Source organism: Oncorhynchus mykiss, chromosome 5 (assembly GCF_057628025.1).
Source record: "Oncorhynchus mykiss isolate SJ-2025 chromosome 5, ASM5762802v1, whole genome shotgun sequence".
NCBI classification, from domain to species: Eukaryota; Metazoa; Chordata; class Actinopteri; order Salmoniformes; family Salmonidae; genus Oncorhynchus; species Oncorhynchus mykiss.
In genome coordinates this window covers 60,157,151-60,182,103 of record NC_143026.1, presented here as the reverse complement: position 1 = coordinate 60,182,103, position 24,953 = coordinate 60,157,151, and the positions used below count along the sequence as shown (strand labels likewise).

General features: G+C 40.9%; 2 protein-coding genes across 4 annotated transcripts; both read right to left on the bottom strand.

Annotated features, from left to right (window-relative positions):
* Positions 1 to 1,077: 1,077 nt before the first annotated feature.
* Positions 1,078 to 10,790, bottom strand: LOC110524155 (solute carrier family 35 member E1). 2 transcript variants are annotated; one of them, XM_021603541.3, is made up of 6 exons: positions 10,224 to 10,790; positions 8,961 to 9,031; positions 7,350 to 7,487; positions 5,486 to 5,611; positions 4,832 to 5,077; positions 1,078 to 4,157 (listed from the first exon to the last, which is right to left on the bottom strand). In XM_021603541.3, exons 1-6 carry the CDS (start codon positions 10,549 to 10,551, stop codon positions 3,921 to 3,923), a joined length of 1,146 nt encoding a protein of 381 aa, XP_021459216.2. In that variant the 5' UTR covers positions 10,552 to 10,790; the 3' UTR covers positions 1,078 to 3,920. The 2 variants fall into 2 exon arrangements, with proteins under 2 accessions (XP_021459216.2, XP_090091503.1); XM_090235377.1 differs by having other exon boundaries at positions 7,350 to 8,039; positions 10,224 to 10,573.
* A 1,059-nt stretch (positions 10,791 to 11,849) lies between these two features.
* LOC110524153 (mediator of RNA polymerase II transcription subunit 26) lies at positions 11,850 to 24,781 on the bottom strand. 2 transcript variants are annotated; one of them, XM_021603538.3, is made up of 3 exons: positions 24,383 to 24,781; positions 14,492 to 14,569; positions 11,850 to 14,394 (listed from the first exon to the last, which is right to left on the bottom strand). In XM_021603538.3, exons 1-3 carry the CDS (start codon positions 24,452 to 24,454, stop codon positions 12,745 to 12,747), a joined length of 1,800 nt encoding a protein of 599 aa, XP_021459213.3. In that variant the 5' UTR covers positions 24,455 to 24,781; the 3' UTR covers positions 11,850 to 12,744. The 2 variants fall into 2 exon arrangements, with proteins under 2 accessions (XP_021459213.3, XP_021459214.3); XM_021603539.3 differs by having other exon boundaries at positions 14,492 to 14,566; positions 24,383 to 24,751.
* Between the last annotated feature and the right edge of the window lie 172 nt (positions 24,782 to 24,953).

Sequence of the window (24,953 nt, the reverse complement as noted above, 5' to 3'; positions counted from 1 at the left end):
CTAGCCCCTATGGCACAGTTAACATTTCCACCAATACGAAGCCCTATAGAGCCCCACAGTAGAGGTGTCATAATACCCATAAAACCTAGCAGTCAAACAGGGAAATGGTTCCAATAGTTTTTATATCAGGTAATTTTAGAAACACTTAAAATAAAGGTCTGTTTCATGTGGGATAACCATGTAAATCTCTCTCGGACAAGATCACTTTTATCAATAGAGTTGGCTTTATTTACTCTCAAATTCGAACATGCTAATTAGCATCAAAGTGGACATCATGCGAGACTACAAATCCCTGCAATCTCTGGCACGTCATCTCTAGCTGACACCTTTGCTAACAAGTAATATGTCCATTTAAAACTTGCACAAGACAGAATGGTCAATTTAAAAGACATTTAGCCAATTTATTCATTACCAAATTTAGCTAACAGATAGTTAAGCCAGATATTCTTACCTTTGTCTTGATTCGGCAATCTTGTCCAGATCATCATGGCATTTGTAATTCTTTATGATAACCACATTAGCATTTTTTGGGGGGGGTAAATACAGGTGAATATGTTGAGAAAAAAATAATGTTGTCCTAGAGAGATTTACACAGTTATCAAAACGTCACACCAGGATATGCCTATATCCTGCTTCTAAAATCCCCTATGGGAAAATAAATGGTGGAAAAACAACTGGAACCATTTCCTTATTTGACCACTATGTTTTATGGATATTATGACTCATATGGTGGTACTCCATTGACCTCATCCAAGCAATCTTCAAATACCCATGACGTGCCTGAAAGTAAGAAATGGAAGGGGAATATTGAGATCTTGTAAAAAAGAAGTCTGCTCTTGATCCGAGGTAGCACTAGCTTTACATTGGATAGGCTGTAGAGCTGAGTTAAAGTTCATACTAGCCCTGATTATTATAAACAATTGAAAACAATTTATTGAACATAAAATATCTAATAGAATTAATGTCCACAATAACAATAGTACTTAAGTTATAGTAATATATTTGGGATTTTGGACTTACCAATGTAAGCACACACCTGTCCAAAGTCGGTGAAAGTCATATTCATTTCACAATGCATTTATTCATTTCACAATGCATTTATTTATTTTTACATCTAAAAACGTAAGCAGACAAGACTGTGCATGGTTGCACTTATGTACACTTTTCTGTACCTAGACACCATAAATAAAAATCTATAAACATTGGTTCAGTAAAAAAAAAATCTGTTTTTCAAGATCCTTTAAAGCAGGAAAAATGTCATTTATACAACTTTTACAAAGCAAACCCCCACACAGTCAAATGTACATTCCAGTAAATAACGTCATAACCTCAAATGCCATCCCAGATTTAATGAAAATAGTTTCTCTTCAAAATGTTATTTAGCCTACTGTACAGTCAAATATTAGGCTTTACATTAAACATATACATCAGATTCCATCATTCCGTGCTACTGCATCACACAAGCCTTATAAAGAGCAGTCAAAATCCTTCGGGGGTGTATGTGTGTTTTGTTATTGTATTGCTAGATATTGCTGCATTGTTGGAGGCAGAAACATAAGCATTTCCCTGCACCTGCGATAAGTGTGTAAGCGACCAATAAATATTGACTTGAGCCACGTAGCTTCTTTCATTTGGCATCTCGCATCAGGACGTGACAAACTCAACCATAGATTTAAGAGGAAAGCTTGAGACAGTTTAACAGAATGTCAGCACAGTAATAAAAAAATAAAAATGGGTCGCAAAATAATACAATGGGCTCAAATTTTACATGTTAAAGGTGACAAATGAGATTTAGTAGAATTCAATCATGGCTCCAACATTTGATCTTCCATACTTTATAAGCCAAGGTGAAATCAAACCCTAATATTGAAGTTATCCACTGTCATTGGATTTCTACAAATGATTGTTTACTTTGTAACACCATCCAATAGACAGGTAAATTCAAAACTCTAAGTCATGAGGACATGCAGATAACAGGCATAAGTGAATCACATGTACTAAAATCTCAATAGCCTAATCACCACGCCAGTATGAATTTCATCACGTAACCAGAACAAACCTACTGAACCAAATGATACGGGAGCTTCACTAAATGGAATATGAAATAAGCTTGGAACTACCTGAGAATTCCACACAAGCTCATACATACACAGTTCTACAAATGTGTAAATCCACCTGGATCATCTCTGTGCAGCCAACCAGAACTATGTGCTATTCAGTACATACCATAGGAGAAGATATCAAAATAAATGCTATTATTTGTATTGATGGTAAACAGCAAAAATGTGTTGCTGCCCAAAATAGTAGTTTGTTGCTGCCCAATATACAATAGTCACTAGACATGCAATAAATACATTCAGAGCGAACATCCCTGCAGTTAGGAAACGGCAAAGAAATTGTCCACTTACAATGCTGGAATGTTATGCAACAAATTGAAATAAGCAAACTCAAAATGAAAAATGTAGACTAGAAGAATATGAATTTTATATTCAACAAGTATAACGTTTAAGTTAATGGGGTTAACAACATTATTACCATCCGTTCTCCAGCTGTACACTAGAATAGAGCTTCCACACAAGAGTTAGTCACAGTCTCTCTGTCACATCGTTCTTTTTCTTTTTTTTACAATGTGCAAACCTTAACCAGTTAACTAGTTCAGGTGCTCCACATCGGCTTTGAAAAACAGCTCGTTCCCTGTAGGCTAAATTACTATTCCTCAATCTCAGACAATTTAAAGTGTGAATATTGGGAAGAAGAATGACAAACCGGCAAAAGCATGTGGAGTCTACTGACTTCTATACCTGATCCAAGTAGGTCTGCCACATAAAACTAGGTGCATCTCAGATACTTGACCCATGTAACCCCATACTACAAAGCTTTTACCAGACCAGATACGAATTGATTCAATAACTCAAATGTAAATTTGGAACCACAGAATGAAAGATTCTCAATTTATCTGTAACTACGATCGTTTACATACATTTTCATGCCATGCCTCCATCACTAGTTAAAGACCAAAAAGAAAAATGTCTTCTGGGCAAATGTTTTTACATGTATAGGACCAAAATGTTGCCAATCCCAGCAAAAACACAAAACAGTGTAAAATGAGCAGGTCTTCTCTGATAAAATTGGGGTCAATATAACTGAGTGCAAGCCTGATTCAAAGCATTACTCAAAACATTTCATGTTCTTTGATTTGGAGTAAAAGTTCTGTTCAATTTATTTGGACCTATGCCATTGTGGCTACGGTAACAATTATTACCGCATTAGCAAGCTTCCACAGTAAAAAGAATACAGCAACATCCGCTCCTCAGCAAGCAAATTTCAGACAGGCGTTTTGAAAGTAGTGATCACGAGCCAAAATGCGTCCTCGTAAATTGTGCACTACGTCACCTATTTCGTATGATATGTTACATCCTGCAAAAAAAACTTTTCCAATTCGTATAATATGTGCTTCAGATCCTGTACTGCATCTTTAACTTCACTCCAAAATCAACATTTGTCAGATGAGTCCATGTTCCAAGCCATCTGTTGTGTAGATGCAATGGTATCCCTCAATCCCAAATTAACTAGAAATATTGACACCACAAAACATTATGAAATTAGATGGTGCCAATCTTTCTCATTCACTCATGATTGAGACATACAGCTTGATCTACAAGAGTTGATGTGGGCTTATATCAATGTCAGATTACTTTTAAGGTTTGAAAACATCTGAAAAAAACTGATTTGGACTGAACTATCTTTAAGTGTTCATATCAAAACAAATAAAAACACGCAGAGGTGAAGAAAATATGTTAGGAGAACATTATTGGGACAAAACGCTGGCCAACTCACGATTGATACTTTCCTCTCCCGCCAATACGACAGTACTTGCCTTCCTTTCTTTATACAGCATATCCATGTAGGCATCCACCAGCCTAAACCACATACTGGTGGTTGGAGGCGCCGTAGTTCATCGTGTAGGCCTGCCGGCTGTACTGGAAGTGGTCGGTCAGCACGTTGCTTCGACCATACTGAATGTCTGAGCCTTGGGAGAAAGGCACTGAACCATTGGGCTGCGTCTTGTCCAGTCCCAAATTGTCGAAGGACATTGTGTCCTGCTTGGAGGAAGGCAGCAGCTTCTTCTTAGCTTCCTTATTGGCGTCATATTTCGCCTGTTGGCAGTGAAGAGAAGTGAATAGCTTAGCTTAACACATAACAAAGAATGACAACAAAAAAAAAAACACACATTGATGTAAATTACCATTGTGTGATTTCAAAGTTCTACATAGTTATAAAGTTGCATGTAAAACTTTCCTTGATGGGGGAGGAATTCAGAGCACTGTTAGAACCCCCCCCCCCCCCCCCCCCATGCAGCGCAGAGCAAGCACCATGGCAGCAACAAGCACAATTGGTTATCTATTAATACATTGTAAGACAGTCGTGTGAGTTTAAATATCAAAATTGCAAGGTGTGTGGAGTGTACCCACAGGATGTTGGTTATTTATAAAATTTGCATCAGAGATGACAAAAAGAAAATTGCTCTACAGACTTCGCGCCGCATAGTACAATAGTGTCTGAACATTTCCAACATGTTGGTCACTAACAACTAATTCAACTTAGCTCATGAAATAGATTAACAATTAAATCAAACTCAGTATTAAGCATGCAGATGTACAAATGCGCTTCTTTCTTAGCATCACTGATTGTGTAGATAGCCACTATATTCAAGGTTTACATTGCAATAATTGTGATGTGTGAGTGGTTTACCCATCGTAGGTGAATGCAGTAATTGTGTTGACTGGATAAATGCCAAAAAAGTATATGCAAGCCTGTCAGAAGGAGTCACCTTGTTGTACAGGAAGACGCCCACAATGGCCGTCATCATGCCCATGATGTTGGTGGAGCTGACCGGGTTACGCAGCATCAGGAGTGATATGCTGATGACCATGATCCTCTTGGTGGCGTTTGCCACAGCGTAGCTCAGCGGGCTGACCAAGTTGAGGACGCTGAAGGCGATGACGTTCTGAGCAAAGTTACAGAAGCCGCTGACGAGGAGTAAAAGGAAGGTGCCGCTCCATTCAGACATGCCTGTCTGGAGGGGTTATGCAGAGGAGGGAGGAAATGATTACTTGGATATTTGGAGAGAACAATGGATTTAGTCATGACTTTCTAGGAAAATAGAATGTACCACGGTTGTGGTCTCAATGTGACAAATGAACAAAAGGCAACCGGATACTAGAGATTTTGTTGTGTGTGAAGGTATATTGAGGATTAGGCAAAGGAAATGTATAACACATTTATGGTACATACTGTGTGACATCCTGTAGACTTGTGAATATATATCATGTGGATATAAGACAGACATACACCATATGCAGTAGATGAACCACTATCTTATAAGCTGGACAACAATTAGACCACATTAGTTGATACGGAATGTATGAACTTGCACATATACTTTACGAAACTGAAAAACGTATCCTATCCTTTTTTAACTCACAAAATCCCCCTCAACCAAGAATGAGGAGAGGTCCACCAGAACCCACGTAGGCACCATGAAGAAAACAGCATTGAAGCCCAGTATGTTAAGAAGTCTCAGGTGGTGGATCCTCGTGTCCCGCAGCACCTAAAAAAAAAAATGCATATTCATTCATGGCCCTTGTCATTTCTTAGGCAGAAAACAACTGTTGTGTTGACCTTACGCCTCGATCAGACCGACAGTGTCACGGCATCAATTCTCCGCAATAAATTATGCAGTCAAACTTTTTCCATTATGTAATCCAAAATTGTTCATGCGTGTGCAACAAAAGTTTAACATTCACCTTCTGCTCCTATTTCTGTCAAGTCTACGCATGCAATTTGATGCATACGCTGGATAAATCCAAAGTATGCGATCTGTGCAGTGCACCGCAACTGCCTCTGCAGTGCTGCAAGGTAAACAGCAGCGTTCCAACGGAAATGAATGTGCTTCTAGTGTACCAAAACGTAATCTGTCTGATCGAGGCGTTCGAAATCAAGTGAGCAGAAAAACACCTCAAAGCGAGACAAAAAGACACATCGCTAGAAATTCAGAGGTCATAAATTCCTTGTCGGTTGGATGCTTTTCTTCATCAACAAGTATGAGAGACACCAACTGCTTAGTTACCTAATTAACAAGACATCCTTGTATATAAGTCTAACACTACAAATCATTACAGTCATTTGACTGCAGGGTTAGTAATATCAAGTCATTCATAACACGTCACAGAGTAATGTGCTATGGGGTAAATACACTCACCGACCAGTTTTAGGTACACCCATCTAGTTTATGCTGTGAACAGCCCGTTCCATCTCATCCCAAAGATGCTCGATTGGATTGAGGTCTGGGGACTGCGCAGGTCAATCAAGTAAACTGAACTCGCTGTCACGTTCCAGGCAATGTTTTTCCACTCCTCAATCACCAGTGTTGGTGATCGCGTGCCCACTTTTTTTTTTTATCTGATAGGAGTGGAAACCAGTGTGGTCGTCTGCTGTAATGGCCCACCTGTGACAAGGACTAACGAGTTGTTCCCAGATGTGTTCTACACACCGCTGTTGTACTGCCCCAGTATTCGTCCGTTTGTGGCTCATCTGTTAACTTGACCGATTCTCCTTCAACCTCTCATCAACAAGCTGTTTTCTCCCACAGGACTGCCGCTGACTGGATGTTTTTTTTGTTTGTCGCACCATTCTCTGTAAATCTTTGATGTCATTGTTGTGCGTGAAAAGCTCAGGAGGGCGGCTGTTTCTGAGATACTGGATCCAGCGTGTCTGGCACTGACGATCATGCAACGCTCAAAGTTCCTTAGGTCACTCATTCTGGTGTTCAATCGAACATTAACTGAATGCCTCGACGCCTGCTTTATATAGCAAGCCACAGCCACCTGACTCCTGTCTGTAGGAGCAATCAATTTTGTGAATGGGGTGATGTGCCTAATAAACTGGCCGGTGAGTGTGTGTCCTCAAATATTGGTTTAAGGGAGACCACTTAAAAACAGCAGGAAAATGTAGGACAGATGACACAGCACATCTACAGTATGTAATGAGCAAATTTATTGCAAGGACTAACAAGGCTTCATACAAATAGGCCTTGCCCTTGAGTTTTCCTTTTTAGTATGAGTGATGTCTATTATGTCTTCACTTGAATATTGCCAGGAGTGCTTTTACTTCAAATAATACAGTATTCTATTAAAAAGAAAATGTCTTGAACTTATTCTACAACCTCTGCTCAAACACATACTTCATTAAAAAGGTCCTCCTAAGTTCAAAATGTGCTATACTTGTATCCATCATCTAACACCACAAACAATAGTCCTTTTCAAAGGGTGCCGACTGTTAAGACATACCTTTTTGGAAAATATGTTTTGCAGAGAGAAGCAGAGTGTGGCGGCCAGGGCACTGACTAACCCAGATACATCAAAGGACAGCTCTGTCATTGTGGCCAGAAGCACTCCTCCGATGATGGGGATGAGAGATACGTACACCTGAGACAGGCACAGGACAAGAGTGCAAAAGAGAAAGTAGGCCAAAGTCAAAAAGTATGGTTGAAACCATTACCATCCATACACATGCAGTTGTTTTGCTAATTTGTTTATGGGACATTTTGTCACATTGAACCCACCCTCTAAATGGCTGTGGCACATACAGTGCATTTGGAAAGTATTCAGACCCCTTGACATTTTCTACAGTGTATTATTACCTTACAGTCTTATTCTAAAATGGATGAAATGTCTCTTTTCCCCTCATCACAATACCCTATAATGACAAAGCAAAAACAGGTTTAGAAATTTTTGCAAATGTATTAAAAAAATAAAAAAACTGAAATATCAAATTTACACAAGTATTCAGACCCTTTACTCAGTACTTTGTTGAAGCACCTTAGGCAGCGATTAGTCTCGAGTCTTCTTGGGTATGACTCTACAAGCTTGGCACACCTGTATTTGGGGAGTTTCCCATTCTTCTCTGCAGATCCTCTCAAGCTGTTAGGTTGGATGGGGAGCGTTGCTGCACAGCTATTTTCAGGTCTCTCCAGAGACCTTCGATAGGGTCCAAGTCAAATAAAATAAAATTGTATTTGTCACATGCTTACTTACAAGCCCTTAACCAACAACGCAGTTAATAAACATACGTGTTAAGTAAAAAAAAATAGATCAGGAAAAAAAAAACACAAAAAAACAAATAAGCAGTAAAATCCTGATTGCTCAGTTTGGCCGGGCGGCCAGCTCTAGGAAGAGCCTTTGTGGTTACAAACTTCTTCCATTTAAGAACGATGGAGGCCACCGTGTTCTTGGGGACTTTCAATGCGGGAGAAAAATGTTTGTACCCTTCCTCAGATCGGTGCCTAGACACCATTCTGTGTCGGAGCTCTATGGACAATTCCTTCGACCTCTTGGTTTGGTTTTTGCTCTGACATGCATTGTCAACTGTGGAACCTATATAGGCAGGTGTGTGCCTTTCCAATTCATGTCCACTCAATTGAATTTACCACAGGTGGACTCCCAATGAAGTTGTAGAAACATCTCAAGAATGAACAATGGAAACAGGATGGACCGGAGCTCAATTTCAAGCCTCATTGCAAAGGTTGTGAATACTTATGTAAATAAGGTATTTATTTTTTATTCTTAATACATTTTCAATAATATCAAAAAACCTGTTTCACTTTGTCAGTATGGGGTATTGATGAGGGGAAAAAATTATTAAATCCATTTTAGAATAAAACGGTATAGGGGTCTGCATACTTTCTGAATGCACTGTAAATAGCCTTTTTCTTGTGCACTACACGCAGTGTTAACCGAATGCGTGTTTTATTCCTGCCTCAAAGCTGCGACCTGCAAACACACCTGCAAGGCTGGTGGTAATATGAGCCAAAAGACAGGCTCACATTGTGCCACATCACCATTGCTTGGACAAAATATATTCGAAAGCAGCTTGTACACCATCAATTCTGAGTTACTCACTTTTGTGGTTTGCTTCTCCTTCATGATAATCCTTGATAACAACACAACCCATATAGGCATTGTGGCTTTGACTGTGGAGTGAAAAGAAACAAAGATAAAAGGATCCTGTTCAGTGCTTGACTTGAGGGCAAGGGCTTGAGTTGGACAAGCCTAGGTTACAAAAGGTAAGGTGCATGACTTGAGATACAATGGTTTAAAGACTTAGGAGCCCATGCGATTGTGCTAGACAACAAGAGTTTAAGTCTCATTGTGTCTCGTGCGTCACATATACACCCCTGGTCAACACAAAACGTGGAACTTATTGCATCATAACCTTATGACACTGCGTCAACCATAGCTATACATGTCAGTTATTGAGGTAAAACAGCAATGAGTTACAGTTCAACTTTATAAAGGCTTATGTCATACATTAGGTACCTAGCTAATTAGGAAGTGAAATGGTATAATACAAAGGGATTGTCATTAAGTGTTGCCGAGGTCACATTTCTGAGCTGTCAGGTTCCCACCAGTGACCATGGCCAGAAAGTCAAAATTGGCTAGAAATTCATTAACACAAACATTTGCTTTTTGTTCTTAATTTAAAGGTTAGATTTAGGCATAAAGTTAACAGCGTAGTTAAGGTTTAAAATCCGATTTTAAGAAGATACATTTTTTTTTAAATAGCCAGGATTTATGACTTTGTAGCTGTGGTAACTAGTGACGACCCAGTTAGGAAAGGTGACGCACCGACCGTTTTCCTGTTAAGATTCAATTGGCACATGCGCATCCGCGCCAAGTTGCCATCTTAAAGTAACAGCAAGAGGAAACAGTCGGTGGTTGTATTTGATTAATCTTTTAGTAAAAAGTATGAATTTAAGCGAACAAAGGCATGCAACAGAGGACAAACAGGTATAATGTAAAGGTTTCAGAATGTACATTTCCTATCGAAGCATAGCGACTCGAAGGAGTAGGAGTCCGAGGTTCCTTTCAAAAACTAGTCTGCACTCATCTCAGTGAAGGAGTTGAGGTAGGCCCCCCCCCCAAACAAAAAGGTATTCAAACAACCCCAGTATGTTGGTAAGTAAGGGAGGACGCAAGCTCCTTGGCTAATCGTCAAGTGACTTAAACAAAGCTTGCCTAAATTGACCAGGACAAGACAGCAATCGATGTCGTTGCTAGCAAGCTAAAGCATTATACAAATATTTGCTAATGTTGCGAGCTAACTAGCTAACATTCCGTTAGTTAAAACGTCAACCAATGATTCAGAGCTCGTACAAGTCTTACCAGTGTGTGCGTAGGAAACAGGTACCTTCCATATACTGAAGTGGGCCGACACAGAAGCGAAGTATTTCCCAAAAGCTAAAGGGAGAATATACCATTTGTAGTATATAGTTGGCACTTCTGTTTTTGGGACTCCCCATGCCTTCAACAACGTAGGAAGGAAGACGACGATTGAGAGTATATGAAAGAGCGAAACGGTGACAGGATAAGGGAATCCATTTAGAATAATTTTGTTAACGACGTTACCTCCCGAACTAACAGTGTACCAACAGAAACAGAGTAAAGCTATCCGGACCCCTTCCTTGACTGGGGGACGTTCCACCGCAGCCATCTTCCAGTTCGGATTCACCGGCAGGGAGACGTGGAGCAGCTACCAAAGATGGTGGATAAATGAAGACAGTTCACTCAGGCAATTTACCATTGGGGAAAAAAGTCAGTTCCGGTCTACTTAACTGGGTGTGTCTCCCATAGACACGGATGTAATAGCAACTTGGTCTGGTCTAGTTGACTTTCATTGAAACAGCGAGTGGGGTGTCTCGTTTCCTCTTCAGTCTCTGCAGCTACTACGTACAACGCTGAGAATATATGCCGCGTTCACCTGCTAGTCGGAACTCTGAAATGTCCGACTTGTTTAGTTTTTGAACGCAGCACGTGTATAACTACAACCAGCTAGCAAGTCGGAATTCCATAATTCCAACTAACACATGAACGCGGCAATTTACTTCTTGCTGATTGCGTCACCCCCCGTATTTATTTTATTTTACCTTTCTTTTACTAGGCAAGTCAGTTAAGAACAAATTCTTATTTTCAATGACGGCCTAGGAACAGTGGGTTGACTGCCTGTTCAGGGGCAGAACGACAGATTTGTACCTTGTCAGCTCGGGGGGATTTGAATTTACACCAAATAATTTAAATATTTAAACTATACTGCTCATATTGACATATTTACCATGCACCATTAAATGCTCTTTCACGTTATATTTTGTAGCTCAATGGCTGTGTAGCTGGCAACTGAAAGGATTATGAACTTGTTTAACTTTAACTAGGCAAGTCAGTTAACACATTTCTATTTACAATGACAGCCTTCTTTCAATTCATTAGATTGTGCAAAACAAACATGCCTGACAGTCCAGACCAATATTTACGACAAAATAAATCTCCAAAGTGTTGTTGTTGATAGAACACTGGAATCTAATCACATTGACTGTTAAGGTATTACATTCCAGATTCTCTTTGATTATATTGGGGAAAACATTATTCTATTTAACATATTTTGCACACAAAGGAGTTTATGGGCTCTCAACATAAAACATTTCCACCTGCCAAGTGCTGAGCGACAGTGGCTCCTAATTAACCCCAGGAGGCATTTATGTACCAGGGACTCGGAGATAGAAAATTGGGAAATTATCCAAATGTATCTGGATAGCGCATTAAATATTATATTTAATTAACAGATATGTTGTAAACTACTTTTAGAAAGACTGGCTCAAAAGCGTGCTCCTTTGACTACTTAAAATGTGGATGTTGAGGTTAAAAGTCAAGCCACTGTGGAGGCTCTCAACTAAGGCAAACATCTCAGGACAGATAAGTCTCCTGTGGTACACTGTTCCACTGAAAGGGAGAAAGACATTCACAATTTATGCATTGTATTTATTAACACATACTGTATCAATGTGTCCATTTAAAAAGGACTAAGTATCAAATATGTTCTCTTCTGCATTCAATGAACACAAATGGCACATTTCTATACATTCACTAAGGCTCCATTTTAGGAAACAAATTGGTTTCCACAAGGCAAACAATATCTAAAGGAATGGTAACAAGTATATTTCCAGCATATAAACAATTTATTTTTCAGTTTTTTTTTCTGTTTTTCCTCTCACAGTACAAAGTTGCAATGTTTTAGCATCTGGTTTGTAATTGCAAATTGTTTTCCCGTATATTAATATAAATTGGAGTTCGGGCAAGAACCGTTCTAGTTGTATTATGGTATGGAATGTTGCTACCGCGTTAACCATACATTTTTGTGAGAAAATGTGCAAAGCACAGGTTTACCATATCTGACAAGCAGAACTGATTGAATAAGTGACTTCAATGAAAGTTGTTTTGCACATGTATGTAACTAACAAAATAATGAGAATAAGTCCAGATAAATAAATGCATACATGATAACCACACATTTCATTCTCTTTGCCAGCTTGTACCTGCCAAACAGGTTCCTTAATAAAGTTACAGGGCACCTTAAACTCTTTGCATTTTGCACACAATGCATGGAACCCTTCCACTCAAAGAACTTCAGTGATGCTACAGCTGAGCTGTCTCCCATCGAACACTGATCAGCTATTGCTTTTTATAGACAGCACAATTAGCAAGGCCTCTCTTACACCAACTCTGCAAAGGAGTGAGCAGGTTCCACCACCGACAAGTGCCTTTTTGCACTCCAAACTTACACAACCCTCAAGAAGGGAGCAAAGGAAGGCGCTATTTATCCCTCTTAATTCAGAAACCACAGCTCATTAAACTCTCAGTCTAGGCAGACATATGGCAGAATGTTCAGTTTGCTCTCATCCCCATGTGGTTCTAAGGATATGCACTCTGTCCAATCATACCAGTTGTCCTTGGTGTCATGGCACCCGTTCACCCCAGGCCAGTGCTCTTTGTGTATTCTGTCGAGGTCCTCGTTTATGACCTCTCGGCTCACCCCAGGTAAGTCCATGTCAGGGATATTTGGTACCAGCACGTGTGTTTTTCTGGCCTCTTTGATATGATGTTCCATGTACTCATTCATGAACAAGTGTGCCCCCGAGGTTTGAGCCCCAGATGACGTGAGCACATTGCTTTGACGGTTAAGGTAAGACTGGATGATTTCATTCCTTGACAGCTCTTTCCAGTTGGTCTGTTGGAATGGACTGGGAGTAACAGGGGTATTCTGTGCATATTGATTCCGCTTGAGCAGTTCTGTCCGAGGTTCTGGTGTGACCGGCACCACTGTAGCCTCCCATTCTGGGTAAGACTCTTTGTGGGTCCAGGATTTTATCTGCCCTGTTACAGGGTCAAACGTAAGTCTACGGTCTTTTAATCTACATGGTTTTGTGCTCTCTTCCGTGGGCTGCCCACCCAAGTTCACTGTGTAGTCTCTGGACCTGTATTTGTTCCTCTTTCTCACTGTGCTAGTGGCAGCACCATTGCCCTCCGCCTTCACCTTGCTGCGTGACGTGGCTTTTGAGTTGTGCAGAGAGTCAGGTCTCATGGTACTGTGCTGAAGGCGTTGGTCCACGTCTGCCTGTCCATCCTGATGAAAGGCGGACTCTGCAGGCGGAGGCCCAACAGTGAGGGAACCCTGGATACATGAGGTTAAAGGCTGTGGAGAAGGCAAAGAAGAGGGCTCCAGTCCAGAGCTGTCCATAACCCTGGGACTCTGAGCAGGGCTCAGTAGAGTTGTTGCTTTTGGTGCAGACAGTTTAACAACCACATCCTGTTTCGTACTTCTGGGACTATACGAGTTTCTGTGGGGGCTTTTGGGCTGATGTTGCCCCCTTCCTGAAGCAACAAGGTCCATTTTGGCTTGCTGTTGCAACACGGCCGTTTTGAGCAATGCGGAAGTGCTAGGAGGTTTGGCAAGTCCCGGTGAGCTAGGGTGAGGTTTGACAGCGTTGATGGGAATTTTGTTGAGTCTGTCGTTGTCAAGATGATCAGCACCATCCTTGTCTGATTTTGGATGTGAATAAGCATCAAGTGTGTCCATAAAAGCCTTGGGACTGGCCCCAATTCCATTTATTGGCAGCCGTGAGTTTCGTGTTCTTTCATAGGCTGTCTTTTTAGAGATTTTCGCTGGTAGGTGCTGTCCATCCCTCTGCTCCCCTTTGCGTTTTCGGTTGCCTGACTTTTCTGCTTTGGGAGAATAATAGTTGTTGAAGTCATTTCTACTCTTGAGCTCCGAAACCATTTTATCCGAAGGCGGGATGGCAGCTGGAGGGGAGACAGCCGTCCGGCAGGGGTTGTTAGCACCGTTGGCAGCGCCTGGTGGCCCTCTATGCCCCTTGGACTGTGCCTCACTCTGCCCAGGCTCAATCAGCTTCTGCCAGGTGCGCAGGAGCTTCTTTGCACGCTTGACAAGATCCTCATCCTTTGTCTTTTTCCTTACGTCGTTGATCAGCTTGCCAAGGCGGGTTTCCTTGAAGAAGAACAGGAAGGTTTATTTTTAGTACAACACCCTCTTGGCAACATATTTCCAAGAGCTGACATGCACATTTGTCCCCAGCATTACCTACCTCAAGTGCTTCTTTGGTGATGGGATATTTCTCCAAATAGGAAATGACATCCATTACAGCTACCATGTTGCAGATCTGCTGGAAAGTAAACAACAAATCATGTTAAAACTATGAAAGTAAGAGACAGGAAATGGTAAGAGAAACTCAATGTATAATGACAGATGAGTGTATACAACAATTCAATCAAATCCAATAAGAGTCCAAGTTGTAGAATATGAACTTCAATTATGCCACTTCTGTGTTGCGGAGAAAATAAATGCTCTATGAGCATGAATTCTTTTTACTTTGAACAAGAAATTCAAATTGGATTAAAAAACCCACACTGACAGTCATAGTCAGTGGCTTAAATGAATAGGCCTAACGGTTCAATGGATGTATAGTGGTTCATACCACTTACTCACCAATGGGTACCACCGGAATGAAAATTAGTAAGGTGTTCGCCAACAAGTCATGTCTGCAGGCAGCGGGACGCACACCTTTAGCCAATTTATTTATATAATGAGCCTCTGGATAGCTTCTTGGTAGTTCCCCTTTCCTTGACAATTTGTTTAGCTTTAATGACATGTCCTGGTAATCCGTCTGGCCCAGGGTGTGTACTCCGAGTAATGCGCTAACCAACTGGTAAGTGTCTTCAATGACATTTTCAACCTCTCCCTGTCTGAGCCTGTAATACCAACATGTTTCAAGCAGACCACCATAGTGTTCTTGGGCACAGGGACTAAGGTAACCTGCCTAAATGACTACCGATCCGTAGCACTCACGTCTGTAGCCATGAAATGCTTTGAAAGGCTGGTCATGGCTTACATCACCACCATTATCCCAGAAACCCTAGACCCACTCTAATTTGCATACCACACCAACAGATCTACTGACAATGCAATCTATTGCACTCCACACGGCCCTTTCCCACCTTGACAAAAGGAATACTTATGTGACAATGCTATTCGTTGACTACAGCTCAGCGTTCAACACCATAGTGCCCTCAAAACTCATCACGAGGGTTGCAAAGGGTCGGAAACTTTCCGGTAAATTTCCAGAACTTTTCCATGGGAAATTAAGGCTGGGAATTTTGCTTAAATTCATCAGAAAACGTTTGCTTATAACAGTGAACCTTTTTTTGTGGGATACACATAAGTTAATTCTAGGTCTTGTGGCATATTTTGGTTAAACTATCCCCAATTCAATGGAATTGCAACCCTCTGCATTCACAGTGCATTCTTCCACCACAGGTACAGCTGATTCAAGATCATGCATACTAATAAAAGATGCTATTGAGACTACAATACTACAGTGTCTGAGCCTAGGACTACATGTTTTCTGGTAAGTTTAGATTACAATAATAGGTGGGGTGAATATATTATGACATACATTATTTTTTGTTAACTAGTAAATAGTAGCCTACAGCAAAATGTGTTTAAATAATTCCTAACTTGTTAACAATTTCTGCTAGTTAGTTTTTGCTACCTTGTGGGTTTTAGCTTGCTTGAGCCTGCTAACTGAGTGTTAATTCACCTGTTTCCATGCACGTTTCATTTGAAAACATTTCTTACAAAGGAGATGTTTAATCTAACTGCTTAACTATTTATCTGTACATGGAATTGTATTTGTTTTATTTTTTAAACTATTTTTCTAAATCAACACAGGAAAATGCTACGGGCACTATCTGGTGTGTGGAGACATTTCACTGCAGCTAATGTAGAAGGAAAAGCTGTGTACATTTGCAAATACTGTGCCAAATCATGTGTGAAGAATGCAACAAAGATGCAGAATCATCTGGCCAAGTGCATATAGTTCCCTCAGCCCTCACAACAAGCAACCTCTGACAAAAGTCCCTCTACTTCTATTCGAGGTGAAAATGACGAATCGGACACCTTATCGATAGCAACAACTCATGGTCCTTCTGGAATCAGAAGTTTTTTTGATTCAATGGAGGAACAGTCAGAGAAATGCTGATGAATGTCCTGCTTTAGCTGGGTATGCAACTGGTTCACCTCTGATGCTCACAGGCAATGTGTATTGGAATAGATTTCTGAATGTTCTTCACCCAGCATACACCCCTCCAACCAGACATGCTTTATCTACTAATTTGCTGGATGCAGAGTTCAACAGAGTTCAAGTGAAGGTCAAGCAAATCATAGAGAAAGCAGACTATTGCAATCATCGCTGATGGGTGGTTGAATGTTCGTGGGCAGGGAATAATTAACTACATCAACTCCACCCCTCAATCAGTATTCTACAAGAGCACAGACAAGGGACAGACACACCGGTCTCTACATTGCAGATGAGCTAAAGGCAGTCATCAATGACGACAGAAGGTATTTGCACTGGTGACAGAATGCTGCGAACATGAAAGCTGCTTGGTCTAAAGGGGAGGAGTCCTAACCTCACATCACACCCATTAGCTGTGCTGGTCATGCATTGAATCTGCTCCTCAAGGACATCATGGCACTGAAAACAATGGATACACTCTACAAGGGAGCCAAGGAAATGGTTAGGTATGTGAAGGGTCATCAAGTTAAAGCAGCAATCTACCTGAACCAAGCAAAGTGAGCAGAATAAGAGCACCACATTGAAGCTGCCCAGCAACACCCGTTGGGGGTGGTGTCGTCATCATGATTGATAATCTCCTGGAGGAAAAGGAGTCTCTCCAAGAAATGGCCATATCACAGTCTGCCGATATGGACATGCCCATCAAGAGGATCCTCCTGGATGATGTATTTTGGGAGAGAGTGGTAAGCAGTCTAAAACCTATATCAGTAGCCATTGCACAGATTGGGGGAGACAATGCCAACCTGTCTGATGTTCAGACTCTGCTTGTAGATGTAAGAGAAGAAATCCGTACTGCCCTGCCCACTTCACTGTTGCTCCAAGCAGAGGAAACTGCAGTTCTGAAATACATCAATAAGCGTGAAGACTTCTGCCTGAAGCCATACACACCGCAGCATACATGTTGGACCCCAAGTATGTTGGCAAAAAACATCCTGTCTGGTGCAGAGGTCATCATTACTGTGTCTCGCCACCGTAGCCTGGATGAGGGAAAGGTTCTTGGCAGTCTGGCTAAGTACACTTTCAAGCAAGGGCTTTGGGACGGAGATGAGATGTTGGCATGACTGCCAAATTGCATCAGCCACCTGGTGGAAGGGACTTTGTGGCTCTGAGGCTGTTTCCTCTTTCCTCCTCTGTTGCCTCCATCCTCCAAATCCCACCAACAACAGCTGCCTCAGAGCGCAACTGGTCCTTGTTTGGGAACACACACACACACCAAAGCATGCAACAGGCTGACCAATACAAAGGCTGACAAATTGGTGGCCACCCAGGCAAATTGGGGTCTTTTTGAGCCTGACAACGAGCCATCTGCAAAAAGGTTGGAAAGTGACAGTGAAGATGAGCCCTCAGTTTGATGTTCAAGAGGTGGACATTGAGGAGGTCCAGGGAGAAGACATGGAAGCCTGAGAGGAAGACAACCAAAGCTTTAGTTTCCAGACTATAGTTTTGCAGATAGATGCATGTTGAAAACGTTTTTGGGAGATGCAATGGATCATTGGGGATCATTCAATAGTCCCTTTTGTTGTTCAGTGAAATCATCCCATGTGAAGAGTCAACTCAATTAAAAGTTACATTCGTAACTATTGTTTTTTTTCTTTTTTTTTCTATTGGACGGGTTTAATCATTTGCAAATATGTCTACTTATAAGGTAAAAGGTTTATGTTTGTCTCCATATGATATGGTAAATATATCCAAGGCAAAAAACATCTACATTTAAATGGTATTAAAATTAATTTGCATATATTTCCATTAATTCCCATATATTCCCACGAAAAGTTTCCACCTCTGAATATTCCCCAAAATGTTCAACCCTGCTCATCACTAAGCTAAGGACCCTGGTACTAAACACCTCCCTCTGCTACTGAATCCCGGACTTCCTGACGGGCCACCCCAGGTGGTAAGGGTAGGTAACAACACATCCGCCACGCTGATCCTCAACACGGGGGTCTCTCAAGGGTGCTTGCTCAGCCCCCTCCTGTACTCCCTATTCACTCATGACTGCACGGCCAGGTAGGACTCCAACACCATCATTAAGTTTGTTGATGACAACCGTGGTAGGCCTGATCACCGACAATGATGAGACAGCCTATAGGGAGGAGGTCAGAGACCTGACCGTGTGGTGCAAGGACAACAACCTCTCCCTCAACATGATCAAGACAAAGGAGATTGTGGACTACAGGAAAAGGAGGACCGAGCACCACCCCATTCTCATCGACGGGGCTGTAGTGGAGCAGGTTGAGAGCTTCAAATTCCTTGGCAGCCAAATCACCAACAAACTAACATGGTCCAAGCACACCAAGACAGTCGTGAAGAGGGCACGACAAAACCTATTCCCCCCTAAGGAGACTGAAAAGATTTGGCAAGGGCCCTCAAATCCTCAAAAAGGTTTTACAGCTGCACCATCGAGAGCATCCTGACGGGTTGCATCACTGCCTGGTATGGCACACAGCTCGGCCTCCGCCAGCAAGACATTACAGAGGGTAGAGGTCGACCGATTATGATTTTTCAACGCCGATACCGATTATTGGAGGACCAAAAAAAATACGATACCGATTAATCGGCCAATTTTTTACATTTATTTTTAATAATGACAATTACAACAATACTGAATGAACACTTATTTTAACTTAATATAATACATCAATAAAATCAATTTAGCCTCAAATAATTCATGAAAAATTTGGTTTAAATAATGTGTGGAGAAGAAAGTAAAAGTGCAATATGTGCCATGTAAGAAAGCTAACATTTAGTTCCTTGCTCAGAATGTGAGAACATATGAAAGCTGGTAGTTCCTTTTAACAGGAATCTTCAATATTCCCAGGTAAGAAGTTTTAGGTTGTAGTTATTATAGGTCTATTTTCCTCTATACCATTTGTATTTCATTAACCTTTAACCAACTATTGGATGTTCTTATAGGCACTTTAGTATTGCCAGTGTAACAGTATAGCTTCCGTCCCTCTCCTCGCTCCTCCCTGGGCTCGAACCAGGAACACAACAACAGCCACCCTCGAAGCAGCGTTACCCATGCAGAGCAAGGAGAACAACCACTCCAAGTCTCAGAGCGAGTGACGTTTGAAACGCTATTAGCGTGCATCCAGGAGTTGATAGGCTTGAAGTCAAACAGCGCAATGCTTGTATGCACAACGAAGAGCTGCTGGCAAAACGCACTAAAATGCTATTTGAATGAATGCTTACGAGCCTGCTGCTGCCTACCACGGCTCAGTCAGATTTTATTTATATATATATATATATATATATATATATATATATATATATATATATATATATATATATATATATATATATATATATATATATATATATATATATATATATATATATATATATATATATATATATATATATACAGTGCCTTGCGAAAGTATTCGGCCCCCTTGAACTTTGCGACCTTTTGCCACATTTCAGGCTTCAAACATAAAGATATAAAACAGTATTTTTTGTGAAGAATCAACAACAAGTGGGACACAATCATGAAGTGGAACGACATTTATTGGATATTTCAAACTTTTTTAACAAAACAAAAACTGAAAAATTGGGCGTGCAAAATTATTCAGCCCCTTTACTTTCAGTGCAGCAAACTCTCTCCAGAAGTTCAGTGAGGATCTCTGAATGATCCAATGTTGACCTAAATGACTAATGATGATAAATACAATCCACCTGTGTGTAATCAAGTCTCCGTATAAATGCACCTGCACTGTGATAGTCTCAGAGGTCCCTTAAAAGCGCAGAGAGCATCATGAAGAACAAGGAACACACCAGGCAGGTCCGAGATACTGTTGTGAAGAAGTTTAAAGCTGGATTTGGATACAAAAAGATTTCCCAAGCTTTAAACATCCCAAGGAGCACTGTGCAAGCGATAATATTGAAATGGAAGGAGTATCAGACCACTGCAAATCTACCAAGACCTGGCCATCCCTCTAAACTTTCAGCTCATACAAGGAGAAGACTGATCAGAGATGCAGCCAAGAGGCCCATAATCACTCTGGAGGAACTGCAGAGATCTACAGCTGAGGTGGGAGACTCTGTCCATAGGACAACAATCAGTTGTATATTGCACAAATCTGGCCTTTATGGAAGAGTGGCAAGAAGAAAGCCATTTCTTAAAGATATCCATAAAAAGTGTTGTTTAAAGTTTGCCACAAGCCACCTGGGAGACACACCAAACATGTGGAAGAAGGTGCTCTGGTCAGATGAAACCAAAATGGAACTTTTTGGCAACAATGCAAAACGTTATGTTTGGCGTAAAAGCAACACAGCTGAACACACCATCCCCACTGTCAAACATGGTGGTGGCAGCATCATGGTTTGGGCCTGCTTTTCTTCAGCAGGGACAGGGAAGATGGTTAAAATTTATGGGAAGATGGATGGAGCCAAATACAGGACCATTCTGGAAGAAAACCTGATGTAGTCTGCAAAAGACCTGAGACTGGGACGGAGATTTGTCTTCCAACAAGACAATGATCCAAAACATAACGCAAAATCTACAATGGAATGGATCAAAAATAAACATATCCAGGTATTAGAATGGCCAAGTCAAAGTCCAGACCTGAATCCAATCAAGAATCTGTGGAAAGAACTGAAAACTGCTGTTCACAAATGCTCTCCATCCAACCTCACTGAGCTCGAGCTGTTTTGCAAGGAGGAATGGGAAAAAATTTCAGTCTCTCGATGTGCAAAACTGATAGAGACATACCCCAAGCGACTTACAGCTGTAATCGCAGCAAAAGGTGGCGCTACAAAGTATTAACTTAAGGGGGCTGAATAATTTTGCACGCCCAATTTCAGTTTTTGATTTGTTAAAAAGGTTGAAATATCCAATAAATGTCGTTCCACTTCATGATTGTGTCCCACTTGTTGTTGATTCTTCACAAAAAAATACAGTTTTATATCTTTATGTTTGAAGCCTGAAATGTGGCAAAAGGTCGCAAAGTTTAAGGGGGCCGAATACTTTTGCATATATATATATAAAAATTAAATAAATAAGAATTTGTTCTTAACTGACTTGCCTAGTTAAAATAAAGGTAAAATATATATATATTATATATATATATATATATATATATTTTTTACCTTTATTTTAACTAGGCAAGTCAGTTAAGAACAAATTCTTATTTTCAATGACGGCCTAGGAACAGTGGGTTAACTGCCTGTTCAGGGGCAGAACGACAGATTTGTACCTTGTCAGGAACTTGCAACCTTTCGGTTACTAGTCCAACACGCTAACCACTAGGCTACCCTGCCGCCCCATATGCAACGCAGGACACGCTAGATAAACTAGTAATATCATCAACCATGTGTAGTTAACTAGTGATTTTGATTGATTGATTGTTTTGTATAAGATAAGTTTAATGCTAGCTAGCAACTTACCTTGGCATACTGCATTCACGTAACAGTCTCCTTGTGGAGTGCAACGAGAGGCAGGTGGTTATAGCGTTGGACTAGTTAACTGTAAGGTTGCAAGATTGGATCCCCCGAGCTGACAAGGTGAAAATGTGTCGTTCTACCCCATGAACGAGGCAGTTACCCACCGTTCCTAGGCCGTCATTGAAAATAAGAATGTGTTCTTAACTGACTTGTCTAGTTAAATAAAGATTAAATAAAGGTGTAATTAAAAATAAATTTAAAAATAAATAAATAAATCGGCCAAATCGGGGGTCCAAAAATATTGTTATGAAAACTCGGCCCTAATTAATCAGCCATTCCGATTAATCGGTCGACCTCTAACAGAGGGTAGTGCTTACGGCCCAGTAAATCACCCAGGCCAAGCTTCCTGCCATCCAGGACCTCTACCAGGCGGTGTCAGAGAAAGGCCCTAAAAATTGTCAAAGACTTCAGCCACCCTAGTCATAGACTGTTCTCTCTGCTACCGCACGGCAAGCGGTACCGGAGCGCCATGTCTAGGTCCAAGAGGCTTCTAAACAGTTCCTACCCCCAACCCATAAGACTCCTGAACAGCTAATCAAATGGCTACCCAGACTATTTGCATTGCTGCCCCCCCCCTACGCTGCTGTTTCTCTGTTATCTATGCATAGCCACTTTAATAACTCTACATACATGTACATAATTAGCTCAATACCGGTGCCCCCGCACATTGACTCTGTACCAGTACCCCCTGTATATAACCCCGCTATTGTTATTTACTGCTGCTTTTTATTTGTTATTATCTCTTTAAAAAAATATATATTTAAAAAAAAAGTATTTTCTGAAAGCTGCATTGTTGGTTAAGGGCTTGTAAAGTAAGCATTTCATTAAGGTTCACTACACCTGTTGTGTTCGGCACATGTAACAAATAAAATTTGATTTATAAAAAAAAAGAAGCTATGTATCAATTTAACCTTTTTTGCTGATATGAAAGATAATGTCCTTATGTTTCTAATACCATACCGCAAGTGATGCATGTTGATGTTCAGACCGAGTGTTGGGGCTCTTGACAAAACTCCCTGTACAGAAGACACATTCATCCAATGACGTGTAATGTAATGGAACAGAGTCGTGATCAAGGGCTAAGTATGCTACAAAAAGTACACCTTGACCAACAGACTTGGAGGAAAGCAAGCTTCCTTGTACTGTGTTGTCACTTCAAAAGTTTAACAACACTTTTGTTTGCGTCAGCCATTTAATTCAATGTTTGTTAATCACATATCATGATAGTCTGTGAGCCTTTGTGACAGATGGCTTCATGTTAGCAACCAGTAGCCATTAAGGAATGGCACGTCACATTGAATAACAAAAGAGCTGATTGGCTAACACTGCCAATCCAAAATGGCTGCGTGGCTTCTGCTACCTAACACGATGGATGAAAAGGACAGTTTTCTGATAACTTCAAAACCAAAACTAGCAGGCGTTCAATCTTCCCAGTGGTACAATTGGGATAATGGCACAATTCAGAGTCCAACGCATTTCTTATCCCTGGATTAAGGTATGTCTTCTGAGCCGTATCTCGCGGAAGCCTGTCCGACCCAAGTAGTGCAGATACAGGCAAGCGGCTCGGATCTGCTGGCTACTCATTTCCAAAACACTGCTGACCTTGGTGTTGGGTTTAGAGTAATAAGATCATCCTTTCAGTTAACCTGCTAGCTAGCTACAATGCTTGGGCCTAGCTAAAGTAACGGCAAAGTTGAACTCTAAAAGTCTAACTGGTTTAGTTAGTTACAACAGTCGCTACGCAACAGTATAACTAGCTAATAAAAAAAATACATTAAAAAAAGTAGAACTAGCTAATTTGCTAAGGTGAAGTTTAAAATGTCAACTTTAGCTATCTAAATTAGGTACAGTAGTTAGCTAAATGACAGGCAGGTAGCTAGCCAACTAACTTATGATCACTAGAACTAACTTATGATCACTAGAACTAACTCATGATCACTAGAACTAACTCATGATCACTAGAACTAACTCATGGTCACTAGAACTAACTCATGATCACTAGAACTAACTCATGATCACTAGAACTAAGATAGGTTGACCAAAGATGTTGAAATGCTTGGGCTCAGGCGAGACTCGTGTGTTTATGTACGTTAGCTAGCTAACTACTACAGAGTTAATGAACTACTGTTAACTAGCTAAGTTCCTAGTATTGACTTTAACGAACAAGCTCATAGATTTAGTTAGTTTACTAGCAGGCTTCCAGCTAGATAACATTAGATAGCTACCTGCCGCGTCGTTAGTTACCACTGCACTGGTTTCGATAACGACGTTAGCTAAGACAAGTTAGTTAGCTAGCTAATGTTCGCTGTCGATGTTTGTCATAAGATTTCAGTAGGGGATCATTGCAATAGTGTGGACAGAGAGAGACCCTTCAAGTACGCGGAAACATTACTAACTCACATTGTTTTGGCCATCGATGGCCTGCATCAGCCGGTCTCTCATCTGCTGCGGAGTTGCCGTGGCCGCTGTCATTGCATGGCAGTGGTGCGGATCAGTTGACGGGGGAGGAATCCTCCTTAGACACGAGTGGGTGACTTGCAGACACTCACAGGCCTTTCGGAAGATGTGCTAGTAAATAAAGACCCATATTTTATGGAGCTTTATTTGACCTTGAAGGTGTATTCATGTATTTCGCAATGAATACGTATCTCCAGATAGAGGATCTTCCCGAATACTCGTGTCCGACTGCCTCTTTGGCAACAGCCAACGCTGTGGCCTTTCTCAACATCGGCTTCTCTGCAGCTCAAAACAACAGAGCTATTGAAAAACGCTTTCCTGGTGCATCGTGGGAAATATAACACAGAAACGTCGTCGAGTGAATGTATCTGATATTCTTTGTGTGAACCTGTAGTTAAATTACTGGGTTATCCTATTACAATATGGATGTGTAACCAAACACTGTATCTGAAACGTTAGATTTGTCTTAATTCAATACATTTAGCACGAACAATGAAGCCCAACACGTACATTC